Source organism: Hippocampus bargibanti, linkage group LG12 (assembly GCF_051943395.1).
Source record: "Hippocampus bargibanti isolate YZ-2025 linkage group LG12, ASM5194339v1, whole genome shotgun sequence".
NCBI classification, from domain to species: domain Eukaryota; kingdom Metazoa; phylum Chordata; class Actinopteri; order Syngnathiformes; family Syngnathidae; genus Hippocampus; species Hippocampus bargibanti.
Genome location: NC_142745.1, coordinates 7,410,871 through 7,435,149, shown reverse-complemented (window position 1 = coordinate 7,435,149; position 24,279 = coordinate 7,410,871). Strand labels below are relative to the sequence as shown.

Sequence of the window (24,279 nt, the reverse complement as noted above, 5' to 3'; positions counted from 1 at the left end):
TCATGGAAATCATTCATCACAGATTTTCAGAAAATGAACATTTTAGAAGAAAATACTTGTAGTTCCAGTCGCATTAATGTAGCTTATGGTTGGTCTTTCCTGGCTTTCCTTACCTATAAATCATTTACTGATGCTCAGAAGTTTGCTGTCTCTCTCAATGGCATGAGAAAATCTACTCTGTTAATAGTAATGTTACCTTCTTGCTAAATGTTTGGAGACATATAGACAACTGTGCTTACAAAATTATATTTTAATTTATTTTTCATACAAAGAAAAAAATACAAAATAATAATAATAACAAAATATGAATTGGTTTAAGGTTGTTGAAATGAACCCAACCAGCAATTCACAAAAACTGAGACACAGGAGCTCAAGTGGAAGTCAGCGTGTCTCCTGAGAGATGCAACGAAAACCAAGATTGGAGGATGAGCTCTGCTCAGAGTTCTGGCTTCGCGCAGCACAGCGGTACCGGTAACAGTAGGACTGAGAGAGAGACAGTATGCAAAATGTAAGACACTAATGTACATAAATACATCTCTGGACAGAAAATAGCCCACAGGAAACATAGTGGTGCGGTTGAATGAATAGATATAGCCATCATTTTACCTTGTGACACATGTATGATCCCCCCTTCATGACTTTGTTAATACCTGTTGCAGGACCTGTCTAAAGCAAAAAGTTAATCATGTATGTTAATGACACATGCTATCTTAGGAGATCTCAAATTGTTGAGCGATGACATTATTGTGTGATGCTGTTAAGTTTTACTGGATTGTGTTGTTGTCGGCTGGAATGATGCACAGTCCACCAGTCTGACGTCCATTCCCACGCATTGCCCACCATGTCAAACAGACCAAAAGCATTGGCGGGGAAAGACTTCACCTGAAGGGAGTTGAGTGTAGACATTACATTTACATCGAATCTTATATTCTAACAAGGTGACCATGGAGGAAGTATGCTCTACGAACTAGACACACTGGTTGGTTTGTATTGAGGTAACTAATTCAACCGTTCAATTTTTACAGTTATAAAAAAAATCTAATAATATCTGAAAAGATAACATTATTTTGCTTCAAGTATTAATGAATGCACACAATTATTGCTCACCAGCTTTAAAAATAATAATTCACAAGTTGTGAGCTCCCCCTAGAGGCAATCAGCCTAAATTAAAGTACGCGTAATGGAGTCTCAATACTATCTGTGCCCAACTCAGCATTTTTTTGTTTTCTGTAAATTTTTGTATACGTTACATCAATTACAAAGTGGTTTCATCTACCCCTAATAAACCTCCAACAAAAAGTCTCACATACCGGTGAGGTTTTGACATATCCATCTTCTGCAGAATTATGGAAAGGGAACTCCCCTTGCCAGATGTTGGCATAGTGTTGCCCTTTTGGATTCAGTCGATTTCCCCAAGGATAAAGTCTGAAAAAAAAAGAAAGCAATATTATTCTAAATATTTCTTTTTTATATTAATACAAATATTTTCCCGTGTATGATTTTTTTGGTAAATTTATTAAGCAAGTTTTGCAAAAAAATCACGGTCAATTTCTTGGATTAAATCCAGTCCTTTCCTAGAAAAGTTAATATATTGGTTGCTAATAAAACATTTTATCCAATGTAAATTGTACTGTGAAATCAACAACAACAAAAACATATGCCTAATGATCTTGAAAACAATGTATACCGAGTTCCTCTCCTCTTTCATCTAGAACTGCTTCATGTCATCACAAAGAGGGTACAACAAGTCCTGAAGAATTAATGTCTCTCTGTGTCTTTGTTTTGTCATATTGTCTCTATATTATTTGTTATTTAGTTTTTTTTTTTGTTATTTTGACTTCAAGACGGCGCCGCGAGAGTGGCTGCCTTTCCAGCAGCTCATGTATTTTGTTTTTCTACTTTCATTCTTTTCATCACTTTGCTGCTGTGAAATGTAAATTTCTCCACTGTGAGACTAATAAAGGCAATCCAATCCAATCCAATACTGCTGATGTTTTTAATCTACACAACGAGTGATACATACAACACCCGACCTGTCTTTTAAATTGCCTCTGCATGCATACTCCCACTCTGCCTCCGTCGGCAGACGCTTGTTGGCCCAGGTACAATAGGCCACAGCATCTGTCCAGGATATATGAACAACAGGATGATCCATCCTGAAAAGGATTTGTTTGTATTAGCAAAACTATTGATAAACAATCCTGATCAAATAAAAACAAAAAAATATGGAATGAGAAGGGTATCTGTTCACCGATCTGTGACATTGGAATCAGGGCCCTCGGGTTGTCTCCAGTTTGCTCCTTTAACTGGAAGCCACCAAGGGGCAACAGACACCTAAAAAAGTACAGGGTTCAGACTGGAAATGGTTAATAATACTGCAATGGTAGTTATAATAATAATGAAATAAAAAAAATAATAATAACCAAATTAATACTACTACTACTGATGAGAAGGTTTCTTCAGCCGTCATCTGTACAACAGTGAAGGTTTCGGACGTTTCGCCTCCTATCCAAGAGGCTTCGTCAGCGAACTAAAGTCTGACTGGTCGTATCGGCCCCATTTATATATCCCTAATGTCCAGACCTGGTGGCGCCGGACACAGCTATGATAGGTCCCTACTCTCAGGTTGGGGGGGGCGCGGGACCCCCCCCTGTGGCCCCACTGATTGTTCCTACATTCTGAATACATACAGATGACGGCTGAAGAAACCTTCTCATCGATGGACCACTCCTGTACGACTGAGAGCTTACACAGACGTACTACTACTACTAATAATAATAATCAAATTAATAATAATAATAATAATTATTATTAATAATATCCAAATAATAATAATAATAATATCCAAATAATAATAATAATATCCAAATAATAATAATAATAATAATGATAATAGAAATATTAGGATAAAAAACTCACTGGCATCCAAGACTGAAAGGTAGCAAAATATGAAATATGATGTTGGGTTGGACAAATTATTTTTTTTAACAAAATACAGATTATTTGGTAGATCTCCCAACCCATCCCATGCTCCACTGCAACGTCATGATCACACCCCTAGAAATCGCTCATCATATTATTTGCATATATCTCCATAATGGTCATTCTGGTCTGAAAACAAATTCTCATCCTTTTTGTGTTTATTCTATTTATTGTTTCTGTTATTCATGTATTTGTACGCCTGATTTTAATTTTATGTACAGTACTTTGAATGCAGATTTCTTGCAAAGTGCTCGATAAATAAAGTTGAACCGAGTTGAATAAGATACTGTATTGTTAATATGTTCATGCAGCTATTAGCAAGTTTTATAATTGCAAAGTGTGCCATATAATTGTCACATAGGATTATATAAATCCAAACGTGTTTACTTACACAATGAAGATTTTACTCCAATGTTTATTTTTTGTCCTCCTGTGGTTTTCTTTCAGCTAAAATGTATGACAGCAAATAAATAAATTGCAGCAAACATGCCCACAGGAAGTAGTGGGGAAAACAACGGCTGTGAAATGAGCCCCCTTGACGCTGACAGCTGCAGGCTTCCATAACAACTACACTGAGAGTGCACCCATCTGTGGGTCATTATCTACTTGAGTAGTCTGTGTAAAATACTATAAATTTGTGTTTGTGCTTGTGGCAAAAAGGTACTTACCGCTTGTGTGATTTGTCTCATGACTGTCTCACTGACAATCCCTGCAAAAACAAAAGAATCCCCAAAATTCTCTGCCTGAAAGAATAATAAGAGTGAGCGACCCATATCACAAAAGAGGGCAGAAGCATGCATCGCCATATTGCTCGATTAGCACCTGCGTCACATAGCCGGTGGCATTGGTAAAGCTCTGGAATTGCCGGTTGGTGACTTCCTGAATGTCCATGTAGAAGGAGTCCACGTGAACCCGTCTCTGAGGACTCTCACCATCAGTAGGGATGCCTGGGTTGTCTGTACCCATTAGAAACTCTCCACCAGCAATTAGCACCATCTAGATACAATATTAGTTAACCTTATTAACAAGTGGAGTTTGGTAAAACTATTGAGGCCATAGCCCTCGATTTATTTGTACAGATCACAGCACAGTATCCTTAGCAGGCATTTACAAATGTGGGGAATATCAAAATCAGAAAGCCTTTAATAGTCCCACAATGAGGAAATGTGCAGTCCACAGCAGCAATTTGAAAGGGGAAAAACAAAAACTACAACGTGCAAGGGGGTCGGGGGTGAAAAGTTAAAGAAATACCATTTGCACTTTACGAGTTATGATATAAGTTTGATAATTTTGACACATTAACGGTTCCACACGGACAGAAAGAACAATTTACCTGATTTAGTGCGTTCTCGCCTGCCTGTGTGTCAGACCGCATCTCATTGGCGTCTCTGGAATATTTTATATTTGGCTTCTCCGATGCAGTGCTTTCCCCCAAAATAGCGTCTCTTTTCAAACTTTCACAGCCGCAACTCGCTAAACCTGGCGATGTGACGGGCTCGGATTGAGCCCTGCATATCAGCGCTTTGTCCATACATACCAAATGAATCACTAAAACAGCCAAAACGCGGAACATGTCGGCTTGCAGAGTCGCTCGCGTTTGTTGGCACTTCCTTATAATCACGTGGTCAGTCAGCTGGTACCGACGAGGGCTATATTGCTCCCCCAGAGGCTAGCGTTGGTACTGTCAGTTTTAATTAACAATTTGAAAAATAGGTGTTTTGTAAATTGTTATTCTTGTCATTTCATTTGAATTCAGTCAATCTATAATCTAATGAAATTGATTGACTCTCCTAATGGATGAAACTTTATTATTTCCCAGAGATCAACAGTGCCGCCGCGCGATGAGAAGTGGCAGTGAACCCTTCCAGCTTAAACTCGGAGCACCGCCGTTAGTAGAACACCGCCTGTTCCTCTCCTTACTGGCCTCCTCACAGTCACAAAACCCGGCTTGTCACTCCGTTGGCTCTCGCTGTCGCTCAGCGGAACGTGGGGAGAGTGGAGCCGCCGTCATGTTCTCGTAGCTGGTTCTAGGAGAGACGAACATACGAGCGTTCAAACGCCACCGAGGTAAAGTTTTCTTATCTTCATCCTCTTCTCTACAGAGAAGATAGAGCGCTCCATAAATGGCTAACAGTTTCCCATTTCCCACTCCACAAGTCAACATGTCTTATCGTTTTCCCAAGCCGTGTTTTTTAAGTTTAAATGATACACTGCTATTTACGTTTGGTCATTTTTTTAGTCACAAATAATGTCAGTACTACGATAATGAGATTGCTGTTCGCACAGGTTTACACTTTTTGGACCCTGTGCTGTTAAAATCACTGTTTCGGTTCACTCAGTGAGAGTTTAGTCAGATGGAGAAAAATAGACCTGTTGCAGGTGCACAGCTTCCTGTCAGCAGTCCTAATGATTAACTATAAACACATCGAACATCAGCAATCTATTGCTGTAACATGAAACACACATTTTCTACAAACTCTTGCAAATACATGGAATCATAACACATGCATATAAATTAACCCATAACCTAGCTAATAGTAAGAATAGGCAAACTAGCATTGTCAAGAATGTCATAGAATCATTTCCTTATTTTAACCACATATATGTTTGTTAAACATGTTTTAACGTCAAATCTTTTGGGAAATTTATTGTAACTTCCTCTGCTTTAGGTGTGACTTAGTAGGCTTCCAACATGTCGGATAAAATGTCCAGCTTCCTGCACATTGGTGATATATGCTCCCTGTATGCAGAGGGGTCTACCAGTGGTTTCATCAGCACTCTGGGGTAAGAACATTTCATTGGTCCATATGGCACTTGCCAGAGAGGTGATCAGGATCTTGTCTTAAATTGTCAGGAACAAATAACAAAATGGGGATTTCTGCCGTCGATTGTGTACTTGTTTGTTGCAAGACAATTTCAGACAACTTGGCCTCATCAAGGCTCTGTACTGTGGCCGTTCTAGAGTGGCTTATGCTGGCAGGGGGTTAGCACATTCAAATCACTTCCATTTACTCTTAATTAAGTTACCAAAACGCAAATCAAAGAAAGCCCACAACAGCACCTTAAAAGAAATGGCATCCATACAGTTTCGGTAACTGAAATTGTCTGTATGTCACTTTAGTGTTTTTTTTTTACTGCTCAAAATGAAAAGGTGAAAAGGGACATTTTGTTATAATCTACACCATAGAGCATATAGATAAATAACCATGACGCAGACATTGAGGATATGGCCAGATGATGGTGTTGAGAGTTGAAGAAAATCAAGTTGAGAAAAGGCATAGAGGAAGACCAGCAGCTAAACGCCACGAGTTATGAGTCTGAGAGTTGAGACAAAGAGTTCTGTCTGTGCATCTACAAGCACTGGGCCATCAGGTTTGTGATTGGATCTTTAATGTTATCAAAATCAACATTAAAGTTGGTTATTCAACATGGCGTTTAAAATGTGAAAAAATGATGCATATTGAAGTCATTGCCACACCATTGTACATGTATGTGTTTGTTTCCAACAAGACAACAAACAAATTTCAACCCAGTATGTTAATAAGGCGGCTCATGCAGGCTTACTTCATTTTATTTTCTAATGAGATTAGCTAATGTCAGTGTGAATCATGCTCTCAACTCAGGGCAATTTTCATCCTTGATTTGGCTGGCTCCTATTAGAATTCATAAAGTTAGCCAACAACATGACTCTACCAGAGGTCTCAACTTGAAGCAATAAAATATTACTTGTAATCATCATTTTCTGCTTGCTCTCACTGCCTCTTGTTGGGTGAATGATGGTAACACCAGATGGTGGATTACATCAGAAAAACATGACTACTGTTTTTAGTGGTGCAGCACACGAAAGGATCCTCTGATGTGACTGTGATGACTTACTGGTATAATTTTATTTTGGAGAGCCGACATTACCAGCTAGAGGATGTGTTATTCTGATTTTTCCCAAGTGTTCCTAAACAGCCAGACTACTTCTTTGGTGCAATGGATTGTTCATAAAAACTATCCCTCTGAAATACTCCTTTGTACAAAACATGACAGATCTAACTGGAATGTTGAGCCACATGCATTAGCGATGCATTTTGCCTTTGCTACAATGTTAATAAATACAGTTCTGTACAATCTTTCTTCTGAGAGGGGACCACAGGCCACAGTGTGAAAGGCCATCCTCCAACCTGCCCCTCACTGCCAGTAGATCTGCACTGGGTACCATTATAGTTGTCAATGGTTCTATTTAAGAAAAAAAAGAATGTGTTCTTCCTTGGCAAATTCGACACTCCATTAATTTCATCCACAAATGTTTATTTATTTATTTATTTATTTGTTGCATGTCCTTGCAAACTGACATATGGAGAAAATCATTGCAGCCTGTGTATGTCCAGGTCTTCATTCTTAAATATTTTTCTCAGACCCAAATTTTGGTTGTATCAAAGACAGTGCTGTGGGTGTGGATAACTTAATGTTTGTTTGTGTGTGCGTGTGGCATATTTCCCAGTACCAGTGACAGAAGAACTGGAGAGATTCTGTGATGCAATATGGCATTTTATGAACAAAGTGAAGGTGGCGAACAGATGGAAACTATAAAAGCTAATATTGTCTCTTGTGCAATCTGTAAAACTGTAAAGACAATGAGTCACGGTGTTGCAGAGTCAATCAAAAGATGGAACGTGCTGTCTGAAGACCAAGTCATTGAAAAATTGTTGATACATTTGCTCAGTTTGACAACTTCCCATGAACATACGAGCGCATAAATTAGCAAAATTGTCATAGTCATTTTGGCCTGCTGATTCTTATTATCCATGCATAACCACCAACTCAACAACATTCCTCACATGATCAACTAGTGTACATTCTTTAAAATGATTTCCTATCTGTAAACCCTGATACACTTATTACTGTAGGAAATAATGCATGTACGATGTATCCATACTGTGACCACCTCAAAATATTTTAACTGTGCTGTACATACACTTTAATCTGTGACCTTCATGTGGATAAGCGGTTCAGATAATGGATGGATAATTCAACATTCTTGATAACGTTCCATTCAGACTTCAAGTGCTTCACCATAATACGACTCGCGATGATTGTGAATTACTGGTAATCAGATTTGGATGTGGAACAAACGTTATTTGTGGTAATAAAATCCCCTACCTGGAAGTTTTTATCATTTTCTTGTAGTTGTGCTTCATTGGGCTAATTTCATGCTAAACTGTACAAGTAAAATACAGGATATAGAGTAAAATACTCAAAATGTCTTATCAGTGTTGTAATGTGTTTCAATCTGCAGTTTGGTGGATGACCGCTGTGTGGTCCAGCCCGATGCCGGAGACCTCAACAACCCGCCAAAAAAGTTCAGAGGTAAGATGCACAGAGATTGTCCTCCGGCTGACATCATCCCCGCTAACGGCTGCGTGTTTATACTGAGAGCTCTGTGATAGACACTGCTCCATGTGTTGTGCTGCGTTTCTCTGGTGACGGCCACAATACCTCTGCCTGCTGGAGCTGCATCCACCTCACCTTAAAAACAGATTTGATGCACCCTTGGAAAGCTTTACATTTAAAAAAAAACTTTGAAAGGCTTCTCTGGGTGTACTTGCTATAAATAGTCCTCATACAGGAAGTAGAACTCACGACCCTCAGTTCTCAGGCTGGAGGCTTGTGTCTCTAGGGGCAGCTGGCCCCACATTGCACGGAGAATATCTGATCTTGGGTAAACTTTACACTCAATCAGTCGTCTCTTTGCAAACAGCTGATGAAAATATGTAAGAGAAATGTTTATAAGTCAGCGCCCGAGAGAACAATGCAAGCTGGGTTTGAGCCAGTATAGTCATTCCCGATTACGTAGCCCACGTGATCGTGATCTACAAATGGAATCGTCTTTGTCAGTTTGGAAATGGTGATTTGAATAGTTTCAACGCTAAGGCTCATATTGATCACATATTCTTTGACGTGTTTCACAAGAACAAATGACAAATCATTGTAACATTTATTGGAAATTGATGTTTATGATGATGTTTTACAGTCTGAAAGAAGGGCAGACATTATAACTCATTCACTGCCAGACGTGCAAAAATAATATTTCTTTAAATTGACTTGCCACATTGTAAATTACCAGCAACACTTGGTCATGCAGAAGTGAAAACCCTTTGAGGAGCATTTTTGGCAGCAAACATTAATACCTTACGGATTTCGCAAATCACTTTTCGTCCTTTAATCCTCAATGTTCCTTCCTCCATCACCTTATTGACTCATCAGAAGGTAGACTGTGCTCTAATCCTATTGTAATGTATTTTTTCCCGCCAGCAGCAATTGCCTTAATTTGCCCACCTTTTTTTTTACACATTGACTTATACCAATGCAAGAGGAACAACCTGTGGTTGCAGTGATAAATTAATTTGATTTATTTATATTCAAACTTTGCTTTTGTGACACTCTCGAATACACACGGAGTGAGCCTAAAGTGTGTTTGGTAACTGGTTTGTCAGCTGCTCTTGATCAGAAGAGGCCTTTATGTCAGTGTGAGGTGACGCCTGACGTCAACCACGAGGTGAAAAGTATTTGTATAAACGAATTAAACGAAACAAGTAATCGAAGCGACATATTTTTGCCTCTTAGTTTACTATTGCACACCTGCGTCCAGACAGATTTACTTTACTTTAAGTTTTACTTACTTGACACCTGCTCCCGAATTAGAATGTGATTTCCGCATTAAAATCGAGAAATGAGCCCACCGATTAGTTCACCAATATTAATATTGACATGAATGGTGTTCGATTACCATTGTCATGGTTATACTCTAGTAATTACCGACCTACAGTTCTTGCTGTCATCTGGGTCTGTCACTGCTAAGGTATGCTCAACGTTTCCCCCTAATGTAAACACAAGCACTCATAATGTAATCAAACTTTCACTCATGTGGGCCACAAGCTATATTTCACACCAACTTACAGAAAACAACTGTGATTGGTAGTCAAGGAAGCTGTATTTACTACTGTGCACAATGAACCTCATTGTTGACCATTATAATGGCATTGAAAAAAAACATCACTGAAATACAATATCATTCTTGATTTGAAATTACAATAGCTAATTTATCTTTATCTCGGACATGCACAATAACTACCCCCCAAGAATTTTACACCTCACAACTGGGTAGCAATCTTGGATTGAACAAATATCACAAAAGCAAAAGAAAACGTTTTGTTCGGGTTCCTTTTAATGTCTATAAATCACACTGCTGTCCATCAAAAAATAAACAAGAATGACAAATATTTTCTCAATTAGTCTTTAGTACTGAAGACAGTGGTACTCTTCATTTTGGCTCAAATGCTACAGTGTTTCTGTTACGTGCTACGTGAGTAAGTACTTACCCCAATATGCTTCTCAACTGTCCAAAAATCAAATTTTTGGCCAAAAGTGGTTTATTGCATTAAAAAAATATACAATAATAGGGCAAACAATGAGATATTTAAATTCCACATACCAAAATATTGTCAGCTACTTTGTTCACGCAACTTTCTTTATTCAGTGCAGACTCGTCTAGTCCCGACCCACTGAGAACAGTAGGGGTCCACTGTATCTTCACCCTCATCATTCAGAGCAGCAAGATTCAAATTACCGTATTTTCCGGTATATAAGGCGCACTCAAAAGCCTTGATTTTTCCAAAAGATGACCCTGCGCCTTATACACAGGTCTGGAAAGTAATATTGAGCCACAACAGGTCTCGCAACTACTGTCAGCATCCACCGACTCCATTTGCCCCTGTAGAAGACGTAGTGCGTAACCCCAGCTTCTACTGTAGTGCCTTATAATGTGATGTGCTTTTGTAAACTTTTGTATATTTATACATTATATTTGGATAACTTTTTTCATTCATTGAAGGTGCGCCTTATAGTCCGGTGCACCTTATACAGTATTTGGAAAAGGTTTGAAAATACACCATTCTTTGAGTGTGCACCTTATACTACGGTGACCCTAATACACTGGAAAATATTGTAACATGGTACTCTTGACAGACGAAGCATGAGTTAGAGACTAATGTCCTCAATACCCACTTTCCCATGATAGTTTTGAATTAATTTTAAACAGTGCTCTCTTTTTCTAAGTTTGAAACGGTGCATAATTGTACGTTGTATAATTTTTTTGGACATCTACTCCCCAGCCTTTGAACGTCATGTGATATAATGACAGTATTGCCATGAAATGCGAGCTATGCATGCAGTGTATACAACATCTGGTAGGGGACCTAAAGACATACATTGCGCAAGACTTCTTTTCTGTGTTAAATCAACAACAGCCTCAATGATCTGGGTTGTATAAAGCGCTACTCGCTCCAAAGTTCTTATCCTGTTAAGAGATGGAGGAAGCATCTCATCATTTATAGAGCATCTAACAAAACAAATATCCCAGCAGTCATGGCCATTTCCAGTAAGGTGTCTCCATCTCGATCGCCGGTAAAACGATGCATTTACCGGTATGTTGGACTTATTTGGAAAGGAATGCATCATTGACGAGTCTATTTCTGGACAGCAATGTCGGAGAAGAACGCCGATTTGTGTTGGAAAACATTTGAGGTCATTTTTAAGGTGCAGGCAGTTCTGCATTGCTCCAAGTATACGACGTTTCAAAGTCCCTGATAGACCAACACACTTCGCTAGCCTTCTTTGCCACACCCTCATTATTATCCTTCAAATTATCCGAAATGCCACCAATCCTGAAATATTTTGGAGCCGCCTTGTATACATTTTGCACATGCCTGAGGATGCCATATTGTCATATTGTTGTTGTCATATTGATATATTATTTACAATGAATATTGTTTGAGATTGGAGGGGGGAGTGCAAGGAGTATCCTGGATTTTCTCAAAATTTCACATAACCATTTACTGGAAACCTGTTGGATATTTTAGGGTTTAGAAACTACAAAATAACTGATGATGACAACATAATCTCACCTCTAGTTTGTATGACCAAATTTAACTCATTCGCTGCCAATATATGGGTCCTTCAATTTGAGTGAAAATGATAAAAAAAAACCCTGGCACTGGAGTGGACATATTTTTGCATGTCGTCTGGCAGTGAATTACTTAATATTGTCATCTATTTTGATACGGTGTTGATAATAAAATACACAGTCCAACACTGTCGTGTGCTATAAGTACTTACTGGAATTAAAATTCTGCTTTTATTTTATTTTATTATTACTTTTCATTCAGAAAGTAAAACATTGTTTTAAATGACAAGAATGCTCATGATTCCTAAAGATGCTGGATTGCTCGCATGCAGCAGTTCTCCTGCCCAATGACCCCAGAAGGAATTCTGAGCCCAGTTTCAAGACAACTAGAGCAACATGTGCTCTCGCAGTTGACTTTAATTAAAAACAATTGCTGGCTGACACATTTCAGTGCGCAACATACTGCACTTGCCAAGCTCATGTGTAACAATAAGATCATGAACTGTTGTGTTAACGTCAGTGATAAAAAATGAACATACAAGAAACAAATATGCACATTCAGCAGATGTAAGTTTCGATCCACCATTCCCGCAGCCTATCTAACTTTCTCTCTCTGCTTAACATTCTTTCACTGTCTTCCTGTCTTCCTCAAATTTTCAGCCACTTTTTGTTGGGGGTGGAGGGGGCAGCATTCTAGGTCATACTAAGGCAAATCATATCTGAGGTGGTTGTAAGCGTAGCGCATTTTGCAGAGAGGGAGAACATTAACTTGGTGAAATTTGTGGAATTTCAAAAGGTTTATAAAGATAGGGAATCCCCACCCTCTTCTTCATCCCACTCCTCCTTCTCATGGTTGGCCATATTTGGACATGTTGCTGCAACCAAAGCTGGAAGAAAGACTGAGAGAACGTGGGGAGGACAGAACAATTTTTCTTTTCTTGTTCCTTCCCTCTTCTTAAACCCTCAAAATAGAAGACTGGTCTGGAGAGAGGCAAAATCACCCATAGTGCAGCTAAATAAAGAGGAACTTCTCCACGCCAGAACAATAACTCTTTTGTAAAGATCAAATGCGTCCTCATGCAAATGAGACAACCGGTCTCCCTCTTGCTTCAACTCTATCTATGAAAATGAGTCACGCATTCACTGATAAGGGCCTCACATTATTGTTATTCTTTCGAACTGACCTCACATCTGCAACCCTGCAATCCCTCGGGTTGTCATACACGCTTGCACGCCCTCCACGGATCACGGCCAAATGTTTCTTATCTTGGACAAAATGGCTGAACAGACACGCATACGGTTGCCTGTTCCTCTTCAAACGTCGCTGATGCGCTTCTATTTTCATTCATGAGAGTTGTGTATGCGTTTGAAGTGTGCCGCACACACGCACGCACACACACGGAGCCTCACATTTACATTTCAGAAAAATAATTGTGTCTAATGTGTATTGCGACCATGCTTGCACACCATTGTTGGTGTGAATGATTAAAATGTATAAAAAAATAACACATTAAATCTGGTAGCCGGCATGCTAATTGTGACTATCTGTGGAGTGCATCGAAACCTTAGCTGATGGATGACTTGTATTTTGCTGCCACCCTGGGTGTGGTTTGCTCCAAATTCATGATAGCTGATTAAATTACAGTAAAGTCTCGTTATATCGATATCGGATATATCGATAGTCCCGGTTATATCGATACTATTTCTATGCACGCACGAAGAAAATTACATGCAAACAGGGTCGGATATATCGATAGTCCCGGTTATATCGATATTTTTTCGGACTCCCTTGAATATCGATATAACGAGACTTTACTGTATTTCGTGATTTTTGAGTGAGTTGGGTCGTTACAACTATGAGACATGCAGATATGACGCATTCATGTTGCATTTTACATAGACCTGTTCAACATGGCAGCCACTCAAGGTAAAGGCTGTTTTTTTATATGATTCCATGTGTATGGTTTCCATACACATTCTGTTTTAATATGCTGGCGTTCCCACATGGCTCAGTTTTGGAGCTGCCGGTTCCGGTGATGTCACACCATCTGGTCTGCAGATTAAGATTTATAATTTGCCACACCCACTCGTCCGCATTACTAGCCATTTGTGCGCAGTGACAGGTGTATCCAACAAACAATTGGAAAGAAATAAAGAAAGCCGACTGCTGGTTAAGGATATTGAATAGACAGACCTATAAACCTGTAAGCACCCATTTTTAATATGTTTATATTTTATTTTGCACATTTATTTGTATACTTTATGTTCTTCTTCTCATTTTCACTATTCTGCTGCTGTAAATTAGAATTTTTCTGTTGTGAGACAAAAATATTTTCATGTCTTATCCTTTGAACATTCGTTACATTACTTCCCTTTTAAATGACAATTCAGCATAAATATATTTGGTAAACGACCTGCCTTGTATTGCTCTTTATTTCTGCCCCTTCTGTCTACATTTACTTTTACAACACCAAACCAAGACTAACTCTGTCCGTCTCTTTTCACAATGTTGTATTTTTTTTCATCCGGAAGACTGCCTCTTCAGACTGTGTCCCATGAACCGCTACTCGGCCCAAAAGCAATTCTGGAAAGCCGCCAAGCCTGGAGGGAACACAGACGCGGTGCTCCTCAATAAGCTCCATGTAAGTGTGACAACATTTTGGCTTCACAGTCATCACTCCGGCCGAGGGCACTGCACACTAAGATGTCCACACAGCTCAAACACTCAACACAAAAAATGTGAGATTAAGAAATGTTCTCACATTGTTATTTTCCGTTTTTTTGACATATTCATCTGAAATTGAATGGAATTTTACATGCGCTATGCAAATGTCGATATTTTGTGGAAAGTACATTTGCCAGGTTAGAATTTAAACATTCTTTTTATAGACCATTACAAAACCTTTTACTTCCAACTTTCCTTTTTTCCCCTAACCTTCACATAATACCTTTTAAAGCAATTGGCTTTCTTACCACATTCTCATAAAAAAGGAACATTCAAATCTCTCCTGTGTTGACACGAATACGGGCAGATAGAGTTTTGGTGCAAAGTGTGTATTTTTACTTTTTTAGCGCTTTTTAGGTTGGAATTGTTCGACTATTTCTCTTTTGTGTTGTGCATACAATAATGTCGTCAATACCTGAGCTTTCAACCTGACCACTCCCTTATCTGCCTTATTTCTTTCTAGCATGCAGCTGACCTGGAGAAGAAACAGAATGACTCTGAAAACAAGAAGTTGCTTGGAACAGTAATTCAGTACGGCAATGTTATTCAGGTTTGTCATAAAATAAGTATTTGCCTTTAACTGAGACAAAGTCTCACAAACTCCAGTTACAATGGCTGCTTCAGTGAAAAAAAAATATTTGCATACCTTTTCCCATGACTTATTATTTCTTGTTCAAGAACACTAAAACCACCATGATTTATTTGTGGAAGTGTCCCAGGTCAACTATTTCATTTTATTTTTTGCCATTTACTGTCTTATGCTTTATGTTTTTGTTTCGTGTTGCCTATATTTATACCAAAAGTAGTTCAAATTTGGGAATACATTCCTCCTAGAAACTACCCCCCCCCCCCCCCGACCCAAGCAAAAAACAAAAACAAAACACTACATATGTGTCCTTTCCCCCACTCCTTAGCTGCTCCACCTCAAGAGCAACAAATACCTGACAGTTAACAAACGTTTGCCTGCACTTTTGGAGAAGAATGCCATGAGGGTGATGTTGGACCCTGCAGGAAATGAAGGCTCCTGGTTCTACATCCAACCCTTTTACAAGCTGCGCTCCATTGGGGACAGTGTGAGTCACAACATACATGTGGGGAATTTACCATATTTATTGCTAGTTGTCATTCCGAGATGGCTGTCGATACCACGATATCGTAAAGCTTCTTGGAATGCCTCGAAGGGCTATTTGAGTCTGCAATAAAACCACCTGCTTGTTGAATCAGATGACAAATTGTGGACCCATACAAGTGAATATTGGCCAGTGAAATTCCAATGTCAATCTTTTGATGACACACATATTGCTCAAATTGGTGCATCTTTGACGTAAAGAGTACAATATGATGGGCAGTTTTTATCCCTTTTGTGTAGCGAGACTAGGAGCAACTGATTTGTTGAATTATTTTTATAATTTTTAAAAATTAAAATTTTCAAACTTTGACAATGGTTTTATCTGAATTGTATTTGTAAGTGTAATTGTAAGTGATGAAAATGTGCCGTATTTTCCGGTGTATAAGGCGCACTGGAGTGTAAGGCGCACACCCAACGAATTGTGTATATTAAAACTTTTTCTATATACAGTATGAGTCACACCTGCGTATAAGGCGGAATCAATAAAAAATATTTTCCAAATACAACATATAAATATATAAAAGTTTGCTAAATAGAAGACACTCCACATTATAAAGCACTACATTAGAGGCTGGGGGGTGGCTGCAGAAAGTGTTTTCAAGACCAGTTGTGGCTCAATATTACTCCACATATAAAGCACACCTGTGTATAAGGCGCAGGTTCATCTTTTAAAGAAAATCAAGGCTTTTGGGTGCGCCTTTTACACCAGGAAATACGGTATCTCAGGCCACCATTCCTCTGTTACATTTTTTAACTCATCACTGCCATTCCCGAATTTATTCAGAAATTATTACGCATGACGTGGAGTGCCATTCCCAATTTTTTTCAGGTTTGTTTGTTTTTTTTCTTGTGGGGGTCTGCATTTGAAGCTTCGGTCAGAACTCTGGTAATGCCCCCCCTCCGTTAGGGGGCAGCATTTACCTTTTGTACAGTCACCCCCACCTTCAATGCAGATAACTCTAGAGCCAAATAAAATCGACAAACTGTGATTGAAAGAAAAGAGTCTCAGGTTTCTTACGCAACAAGAAGCTCGCACAAGCTCCTTCCAGACTCATTTTAGGTTATATCATCCTGACCCTCACAAGATATTCATTACTGCAAGTAGTGTTTACTGTAGCTTTTGGAAAGTTTAAATATGTTTTTAAAAAAATGAAGCCAATAAAATCCATTGAACTGTCATACAGAATCAGTGTTATCATGGTTAAAATAACGGTGGTTGTTTCTTTTCATGTTTTGCATGTCGGCTGCGTTTTATGCGATGACAGGTGGTGATTGGCGACAAAGTGGTCTTGAACCCGGTGAATGCAGGCCAGCCACTTCACGTCAGCACACACCAGCTCGTGGATAACCCAGGATGCAACGAGGTCTCTGGCACTGATTCATCTCATCTAGAGTCTTTTGATTTCTTATTAGGGGTGCCTGGCTGAATATATTTATTTATATCAACCAACAATTCATGGTCCACCTACAACACATTTCTTCTTCACTGCATAGAATGATGCATCCATTTAAACACTACTCTTGTCTTGTAACTGTAAATACATTTTTGATTGTCCGTTTCGTGACATCACTCTCCTGTGTTCATTTTTTTAAGGTGAATTCGGTCAACTGTAACACAAGCTGGAAGATCGTCTTGTTCATGAAATGGAGCGACAATCAGGAGATCATCTTAAAAGGGGTTTGTTGATTGAGAGTCAGGCGTAGTTTACTCAGGTTTATTTATGACTGGTCATCTTTTGAAATCCAGAACAGCACATTTTGTTCCCAGGAATAACAGTCATTGTTCTTCTGTACAGGGCGACGTGGTACGCTTATTTCATGCGGAGCAGGAAAAATTCCTTACATGTGATGATCACAGAAAAAAACAATACGTGTTTCTTCGAACCACTGGACGGCAGTCAGCTACCTCAGCAACAAGCAGCAAAGCCCTCTGGGAAATAGAGGTGGGGAGCGATGGGGGCGCCGGGACAGTCGTTCCAAACTTCTTCGCTATGTCACTTTTCACTCAAACCCTGTGCCTGTAACTGTCGATACATCAGGTCGTACAACATGATCCCTGCCGAGGGGGAGCAGGCTACTGGAACAGTCTGTTCAGGTTTAAACACTTGGCCACTGGACATTACCTTGCAGCAGAGGTCAGTCTACCGCAAAACAGTGGAACATATTGTCATTTATTGGATTAAATTTGATATCCAGAAGTTAATGAACCGTATGTTAAAGGAATTCCATTTCTAATATTCAATGTGTAAAATTGACGGATATTGATTGGATGAAGATTGTGATTTTTTGGCAAGGCTTTCTTAAAGAGCAACTATTTAAAGTATAAACTTTCTCAAATGTCATATTCAAAATGCCAAGTATGGTAATTATGTGTTGTTACGTATTTACAGGTGAATCCTGAATATGAAGAGGACAGTTTGGAGTTGCGCGCCTCAGTAAGAGCCACACTGCTCTCATGCATACTCATCAGTTTCACGCCCAGCACAAGTAATAATGTGTGCAAAACTATATTCATATTTCAAACATTTACACAATTGATTAAGTCAAGCCATTTTGGTCCAGTCCTATTTTTTGACTGTTTATTACAAGACTGGACTTCCTTTAAGTTTTTGGTATTGATGACCAACAGATGGCGGTAATGCACTGATAACGGTTCCTCCATCTTCAAGCTGATGAGTGCCATACTTTTCTTTTCTCGTTTAGTATCACTTTATTCAATGACGGTTGGGGGGGAGGGAGGGGTCAAGCACGATTATACCATTTGTTGTTATTTGAGTAGAAAATGTATGACATATGTAGTTAGTCACAAAAAATACATCCATTAACCACAATCTTCGATACCTTCAAATTCTACTGAAAGAGAATTTCTGAAACTGTCATTTAACTGTCTACCTGTGTGATACCACTAGATTATCCAAGTGTTCGATTTGTTTCGCATAAACACTATTTCTTATATAAAATAACCATTTAACTTTAATCTGTGAGAATGCTTTTTTCCTTTTCAGAACAACAATGCTTTTATTCACAATAATTCTTGCAGCCTTGCCCATACTCAATTCCGATAAGTCTCCTCACAGTGATACAATGGGAAACACTTTCTCTGAAAAAAGCGTTTTACTTTTGATTTCCATAAAATGTGCAATTTCCTTTTAATGGCGGTTGCCACAATAAATGTTTTCTGCCTCCAGCTGAATTCGGAGCAAGAGGCCTCGCGGGCCCGTTTGAGAAATGTACAGGATAAAGTCATGTACACACTTGTCTCCGTTCCTGATGGAAATGACATTTCTTCGATATTTGAGCTGGATCCGACCACCTTAAGAGGAGGAGATTCACTTGTACCGAGGTATTTCCGTGACGCCTTGCATACAATTTGCATGATTTCCTGGGTGACCATTAAGGCAATTCTGCCATGCCTCATGAGTTTGTCATTCGACTTCCTCTATGAGCATCTTTGTTTATACCGCAGTGGCAAAATAATACATGAATAAATGGAAAATAAGAAAATATGATTTCAGGAATTCATACGTGCGCCTCAGACACCTGTGCACCAACACATGGGTTCATAGCACCAACCACCCCATTGATAAAGAGGAGGAAAAACCTGTCATGTTGCGTGTAAGTGGATATAGTTGTGCCTCTGCACCGATTAAAAAATGTGGTTGTGATTAACTGATTTATTTGCTCCCCTTCATTGTGTGGAGAAAATTGGGAGGATGGAAGAAACCGATTTTGAGGTCGAAAGTTACGTTGGGTAACCATCCCTATTATAGTTCCTCCCAAAGTGGTTTTATTCATCCACAAGCAAACTCGTCCTCTGATGTTTTTACCAAGTTTCAAAGCAGTATATTAACTCATTCACTGCCATTCCCGAATTTATTTAAGAATTGATAAGCATGACGTGTAGCGCTATGCTTATCACTATACGCAGCATTAAATGTTCATGTAGTCCTAAAATTCAAAATTCTGTGTGTGGGTCCTGCAATTTGAGACAAAATGACCAAAACCCTGGCAATGGAGTGGACATATTTTTGCACATCGTCTGGCACTGACTGAGTTTAGTTCAATTTCCTATTTTTGTCTCAATTAATTTAATGACAAAAATCAAAACCCATATTTATTTGGGCCAGTATTATGTAAGTCTCTATTTGTCACTGACATTATGTATACCTGTGCTATTCACAGATTGGCACATCTACATTAAAAGAAGACAAAGAGGCCTTTGCCATCGTGCCCGTCTCCCCAGCTGAAGTGCGAGACCTCGATTTTGCCAACGATGCCAGTAAAGTGCTGGCCTGTATTGCTGGAAAGCTAGAAAAAGGCACCATCACACAGAATGAGAGAAGGTATAACACCCATTCAGAGTAAAAAATCTAAATGTTTAAAGTGTTCTTTGTCATGGGTTGATTTTTCTCTCTTGCACGGACAACCAGAGCAGTTACAAAACTTCTAGAAGATCTGGTGTTCTTTGTGGTTGACATTCCCAACAATGGCCAGGATGTTCTTGAGATTACAGTCAACAAACCAAACAGAGAAAGGCAGAAACTCATGAGAGAGCAGAATATTCTGAAACAGGTACTGACTGATACTAATTCTGCAATTTTTTGGGTGGAAATGTTTGTCTCACGGCACCTCTCATACAAATCGTTACTTATATTCAGATCTTCAAGCTTCTACAAGCTCCCTTTACTGACAGCGGTGATGGCCCAATGCTTCGATTAGAGGAGCTCGCTGACCAGCGCCATGCCCCCTTCAGACACATCTGCAGACTGTGTTACCGGGTTTTGCGTCACTCCCAACAGGACTACCGCAAGAACCAGGTACTGGTTTCTTCTGTAGCAACACGAACATGTTAAACAATACTAACTTCTGAGGATTTTTTTGCCCAAAATTTTGTGAATTACACCTGAGCCTTTTCTCCCATTTCCAAGGCTCTTGAGATAATTTTAAAATACAAATAGTCTTGAAAAAGTGTGTGAAATTCATTTTTGTCGCAGGCCACTTTGAACTGATTGTCGACCGGTTTGCATCCACAGGAGTACATTGCCAAGCAATTTCGCTTCATGCAGAAACAAATTGGTTATGATGTTCTGGCAGAAGACACGATCACAGCTCTGCTCCATAACAACCGCAAATTACTGGAGAAGCACATTACTGCTGCGGAGATTGACACGTTTGTCAGCCTGGTCCGCAAGAACCGTGAGCCCAGGTTGGTCAGGCTGTCTTTGTGATGGTCTAAAATAAAGTGATTGGAAACAGTGCTTTCATAGTTTTTCAGAAGGAATGATTTGTATTGTTGGTAACTTTCTGTTTGGTGTACATTCAGGTTCTTGGACTACTTGTCAGACTTGTGTGTGTCCATGAACAAGTCCATTCCTGTGACACAGGAGCTGATTTGCAATGCCGTGCTGGATCCAGCTAACGCAGATATCCTGATAGAAACCAAGTCGGTGCTCGCTCCATTGAAAGGGAGCTCAAATGAATCTTGTGTGATTGTGGCGTTGTCTTGCTTCAGGCACATGGTCTCTTTTCAAGACCGTAATTACTAAGAATCATTAAGATGCGATGAAATGAAATGCCATTCAAAAAAGACAAACCTGCGGGCTAGGAAATAGTTTCATTGTAAAATCGCCTAAACATGTAAAGATTAGTTAGCAGTCGTGATGAAACGATTTAGATTAGGAATGAACTCATAAAATGTTTGTTTCAGACTGTTACTGTAATATGACTGTTTTAAATGTATTTAAAAAAATTAAATACTCTAATAGGGCAGCCCGGTATTTGAGTGGTAAACACCATGCAGAGATTGTGAGTTTGAATCCCGGTACGGCCGAAACCCATGCGGCCCAGGCCCGCATGGGTTTTCTCCGGTTCCTCCCACATTCCAAAAATATGCATGGTAGTCTGATTGGACACTCCAAATTGTCTCTAGGTGCAAGTGTGAGTGCGGATGGTTGTTTGTCTTTGTGTACCCTGTGATTGGCTGGCAACCAGTTCAGTGTGTCCCCGCCTAGTGCCCAAAGACGGCTGGGATAGGCTCCAGCACCGTCCGCACCCCTAATGAGGATTAAGCGGTCTGGAAAATGGTTGGATGGAAATACTCTAATACAGGGGTGTCCAAAGTCGGTCCTCGAGGGCCGCCGTCCTGCCTGTTTTCCAGCTCTCCCAGGAGCAACGCACCTGATTCAAATCATCAGGACCATTTTGATGCTGCTTCAGAGCTGGCTGATGAGCTGATCATTGAATCAGGTGTGTTGCTCCTGGGAGCGCTGGAAAACAGGCAGGACAGCGGCCCTCGAGGACCGACTTTGGACACCCCTGCTCTAATACTTGTGCTTATAATCACGATAATGTTTCTGTCTTTAAACATGACATGAAATGCTCATGCCTTTTAATCGCAAATTGACGAGATCATTTTCTCTTCAAATTATATAAGCTATCTTCTATATACTTTCCCCCCTGCAGACTCGTGCTGTCAAGATTCGAGATTGAAGGAGAAGTGCTTGGGGACAACTCTGAGGAGTCAGAAGAAGATGAGGAGGAGGTGTGGTTGTTCTGGAAGGACAACAATAAGGAGATCCGCAGTAAAAGCATCAGGGAATTGGCCCAGGATGCAAAGGATGGTCAAAAGGAGGACCAGGAGGTGATCAGTTATTATAGGTATATTGGCCTTTTGTTTACAAAGAAATTCTTTTCAGGTGTGTTGCATAGCCATCGTCGTTCTTCCCGAACGGTTATCCTTTTCTAGGTATCAGCTGAACCTGTTTGCCAGGATGTGTTTGGACAGGCAGTACCTGGCGATTAACAAGATCTCCGGCCAGCTCGATGTCGACTTGATCTTACGCTGCATGTCGGACGAAGACTTACCTTACGACCTGCGTGCCTCCTTTTGCCGTATGATGCTGCACATGCATGTAGACCGGGACCCCCAAGAGCAGGTTACGCCCGTTAAATACGCACGGCTATGGTCAGAGATCCCATCTGAAATTGATATTGACGAGTGAGTCACGAGCCAAATAACATGCACATTATCATATTTGAGTGTACTTATCCTTTCATCCTTTCTGTTTAGTTATGACAATGACGGAACATCTAAAGATGAAATTAAGGAGCGCTTTTCACAAACTATGGAGTTTGTTGAGAACTACCTCAGAGATGTGGTTTGTCAGAGCTTTCCTTTTGCCGATAAAGAAAAGAATAAGCTCACCTTTGAGGTGAGTCATACCCATTGGCCATATAGAACACGTTCGCCAGTCATGGCACATATTCTCGAGGAAGCAAAGCAACAAAATAATCACTTCCTGATTGTTTTTTTTAGGTGGTAAATTTGTCCAGGAATCTCATTTACTTTGGTTTTTACAACTTCAGTGACTTACTGAGACTCACGAAGATCCTGCTCGCGATTCTAGACTGCGTCCATGTAAGCACAATTTTCCCTTTCAACAAGCTGGAAAAAGGAGACGAGAGCAAAGGTATGAAACCCAGAATGGGTGAGCACCCGTACAAGGGGAAAAAATAACAGGAGATGAACCTTGTTTTTTTTTGTGTTCATTTGGATCTATTTGTATGTTCTTCTAGGTAGTAATGTCATAAGGTCCATTCATGGTGTTGGGGAGCTGATGTCACAGGTGGTCCTTCGAGGTGGTGGCTTTTTGCCCACATCATCAAATAGCAGCTCCGATGGAAACAATACCAAGTCTCAGACTGAACCTGAGAAACAGGACATTTTGGTCATGGACACCAAGCTGAAGATCATTGAGATCTTGCAGGTATAGGACAAGGAATGGCAGTGACATCCTTCGATTAATTAAACTAGTATGACCTATTCGTGATTTTCTGATGATGTAAAGTGATGTAAATCTGAGTGATGTAAATTTCTCCACTGTGAGACTAATAAAGGCATATCCATCCATCCATCTCTTTTAAACAGTTCATATTAAATGTCCGCCTGGACTATAGGATCTCCTGTCTGCTGTCCATCTTTAAGAGGGAGTTTGACGAGAGCAACTCCCAAAGTGAATTATCTGTAACTGGAACGGTTGAAGGTCCAAGTAACATGCCTGGTGAGATTAACCTTTTGCTCTAACTCGCAGAGAAAGTAATGTGGCCAATGATTTGACTAGTTGTGCCATTTTAGGAGCTTTGGATTTTGAACACATAGAAGAGCAGGCGGAAGGGATATTTGGTGGAAGGTAATTACAGTTTTAATGTCACAGTCACAAATCAAAGCGATGTGTGTCATTTCAATTATTTGGCTTTCTGTGGCCAGTGAGGAGAACACCCCCTTGGACCTGGATGATCATGGCGGACGGACTTTCCTGAGAGTACTTCTCCACTTGACCATGCATGACTATCCCCCTCTGGTTTCCAGGGCCCTCCAACTGCTCTTTCGGCACTTCAGTCAAAGGCAGGAGGTTCTTCAGGCATTTAAGCAGGTATGAAAGATAAACACAATGTGTACCAAAAAGTCTTCTTATTCCTGCGGAATTGATCTTT

The 24,279-nt window shown here is 39.8% G+C and overlaps 2 protein-coding genes across 3 annotated transcripts in view; one reads left to right on the top strand and one right to left on the bottom strand.

Annotated features, from left to right (window-relative positions):
• Window positions 1-237: 237 nt before the first annotated feature.
• sumf1 (sulfatase modifying factor 1) lies at window positions 238-4,605 on the bottom strand. Its single transcript, XM_089011094.1, has 9 exons — window positions 4,316-4,605; window positions 3,805-3,978; window positions 3,651-3,725; window positions 2,252-2,334; window positions 2,034-2,156; window positions 1,311-1,425; window positions 769-882; window positions 607-666; window positions 238-483 (listed from the first exon to the last, which is right to left on the bottom strand). The coding sequence occupies exons 1-9, from the start codon at window positions 4,553-4,555 to the stop codon at window positions 382-384; spliced, it is 1,086 nt and encodes a 361-aa protein (XP_088867220.1). The 5' UTR covers window positions 4,556-4,605; the 3' UTR covers window positions 238-381.
• Window positions 4,606-4,699: 94 nt separating this feature from the next.
• Window positions 4,700-24,279, top strand: part of LOC148890258 (inositol 1,4,5-trisphosphate-gated calcium channel ITPR1) — a 60,069-nt gene continuing 40,489 nt past the window's right edge. For both annotated transcript variants that reach the window (XM_089011091.1, XM_089011090.1), the window contains exons 1-26: window positions 4,700-5,049; window positions 5,652-5,766; window positions 8,267-8,337; window positions 14,465-14,574; window positions 15,121-15,207; window positions 15,572-15,730; window positions 17,052-17,150; window positions 17,381-17,464; window positions 17,583-17,729; window positions 17,826-17,921; window positions 18,177-18,221; window positions 18,975-19,129; window positions 19,302-19,401; window positions 19,969-20,129; window positions 20,217-20,358; window positions 20,445-20,603; window positions 20,820-20,992; window positions 21,110-21,229; window positions 22,249-22,443; window positions 22,532-22,783; window positions 22,856-22,997; window positions 23,102-23,255; window positions 23,362-23,552; window positions 23,714-23,846; window positions 23,921-23,975; window positions 24,053-24,218. In XM_089011091.1, the coding sequence (XP_088867217.1) occupies window positions 5,675-5,766; window positions 8,267-8,337; window positions 14,465-14,574; window positions 15,121-15,207; window positions 15,572-15,730; window positions 17,052-17,150; window positions 17,381-17,464; window positions 17,583-17,729; window positions 17,826-17,921; window positions 18,177-18,221; window positions 18,975-19,129; window positions 19,302-19,401; window positions 19,969-20,129; window positions 20,217-20,358; window positions 20,445-20,603; window positions 20,820-20,992; window positions 21,110-21,229; window positions 22,249-22,443; window positions 22,532-22,783; window positions 22,856-22,997; window positions 23,102-23,255; window positions 23,362-23,552; window positions 23,714-23,846; window positions 23,921-23,975; window positions 24,053-24,218 (3,288 nt within the window). In that variant the 5' untranslated portion in view covers window positions 4,700-5,049; window positions 5,652-5,674. The remainder of the gene's footprint in view (window positions 5,050-5,651; window positions 5,767-8,266; window positions 8,338-14,464; window positions 14,575-15,120; window positions 15,208-15,571; window positions 15,731-17,051; window positions 17,151-17,380; window positions 17,465-17,582; window positions 17,730-17,825; window positions 17,922-18,176; window positions 18,222-18,974; window positions 19,130-19,301; window positions 19,402-19,968; window positions 20,130-20,216; window positions 20,359-20,444; window positions 20,604-20,819; window positions 20,993-21,109; window positions 21,230-22,248; window positions 22,444-22,531; window positions 22,784-22,855; window positions 22,998-23,101; window positions 23,256-23,361; window positions 23,553-23,713; window positions 23,847-23,920; window positions 23,976-24,052; window positions 24,219-24,279) is intronic.

Excerpts from the sequence above, each read along its gene's own strand:
- sumf1 (XM_089011094.1), bottom strand. The coding sequence starts at position 4,555 with ATGTTCCGCGTTTTGGCTGTTTTAGTGATTCATTTGGTATGTATGGAC. Across the intron at positions 3,726-3,804 it reads CCACCGGCTATGTGACGCAG|GCAGAGAATTTTGGGGATTC; the intron begins GTGCTAATCGAG and ends TTATTCTTTCAG. Across the intron at positions 484-606 it reads GATCATACATGTGTCACAAG|TCCTACTGTTACCGGTACCG; the intron begins GTAAAATGATGG and ends TCTCTCTCTCAG.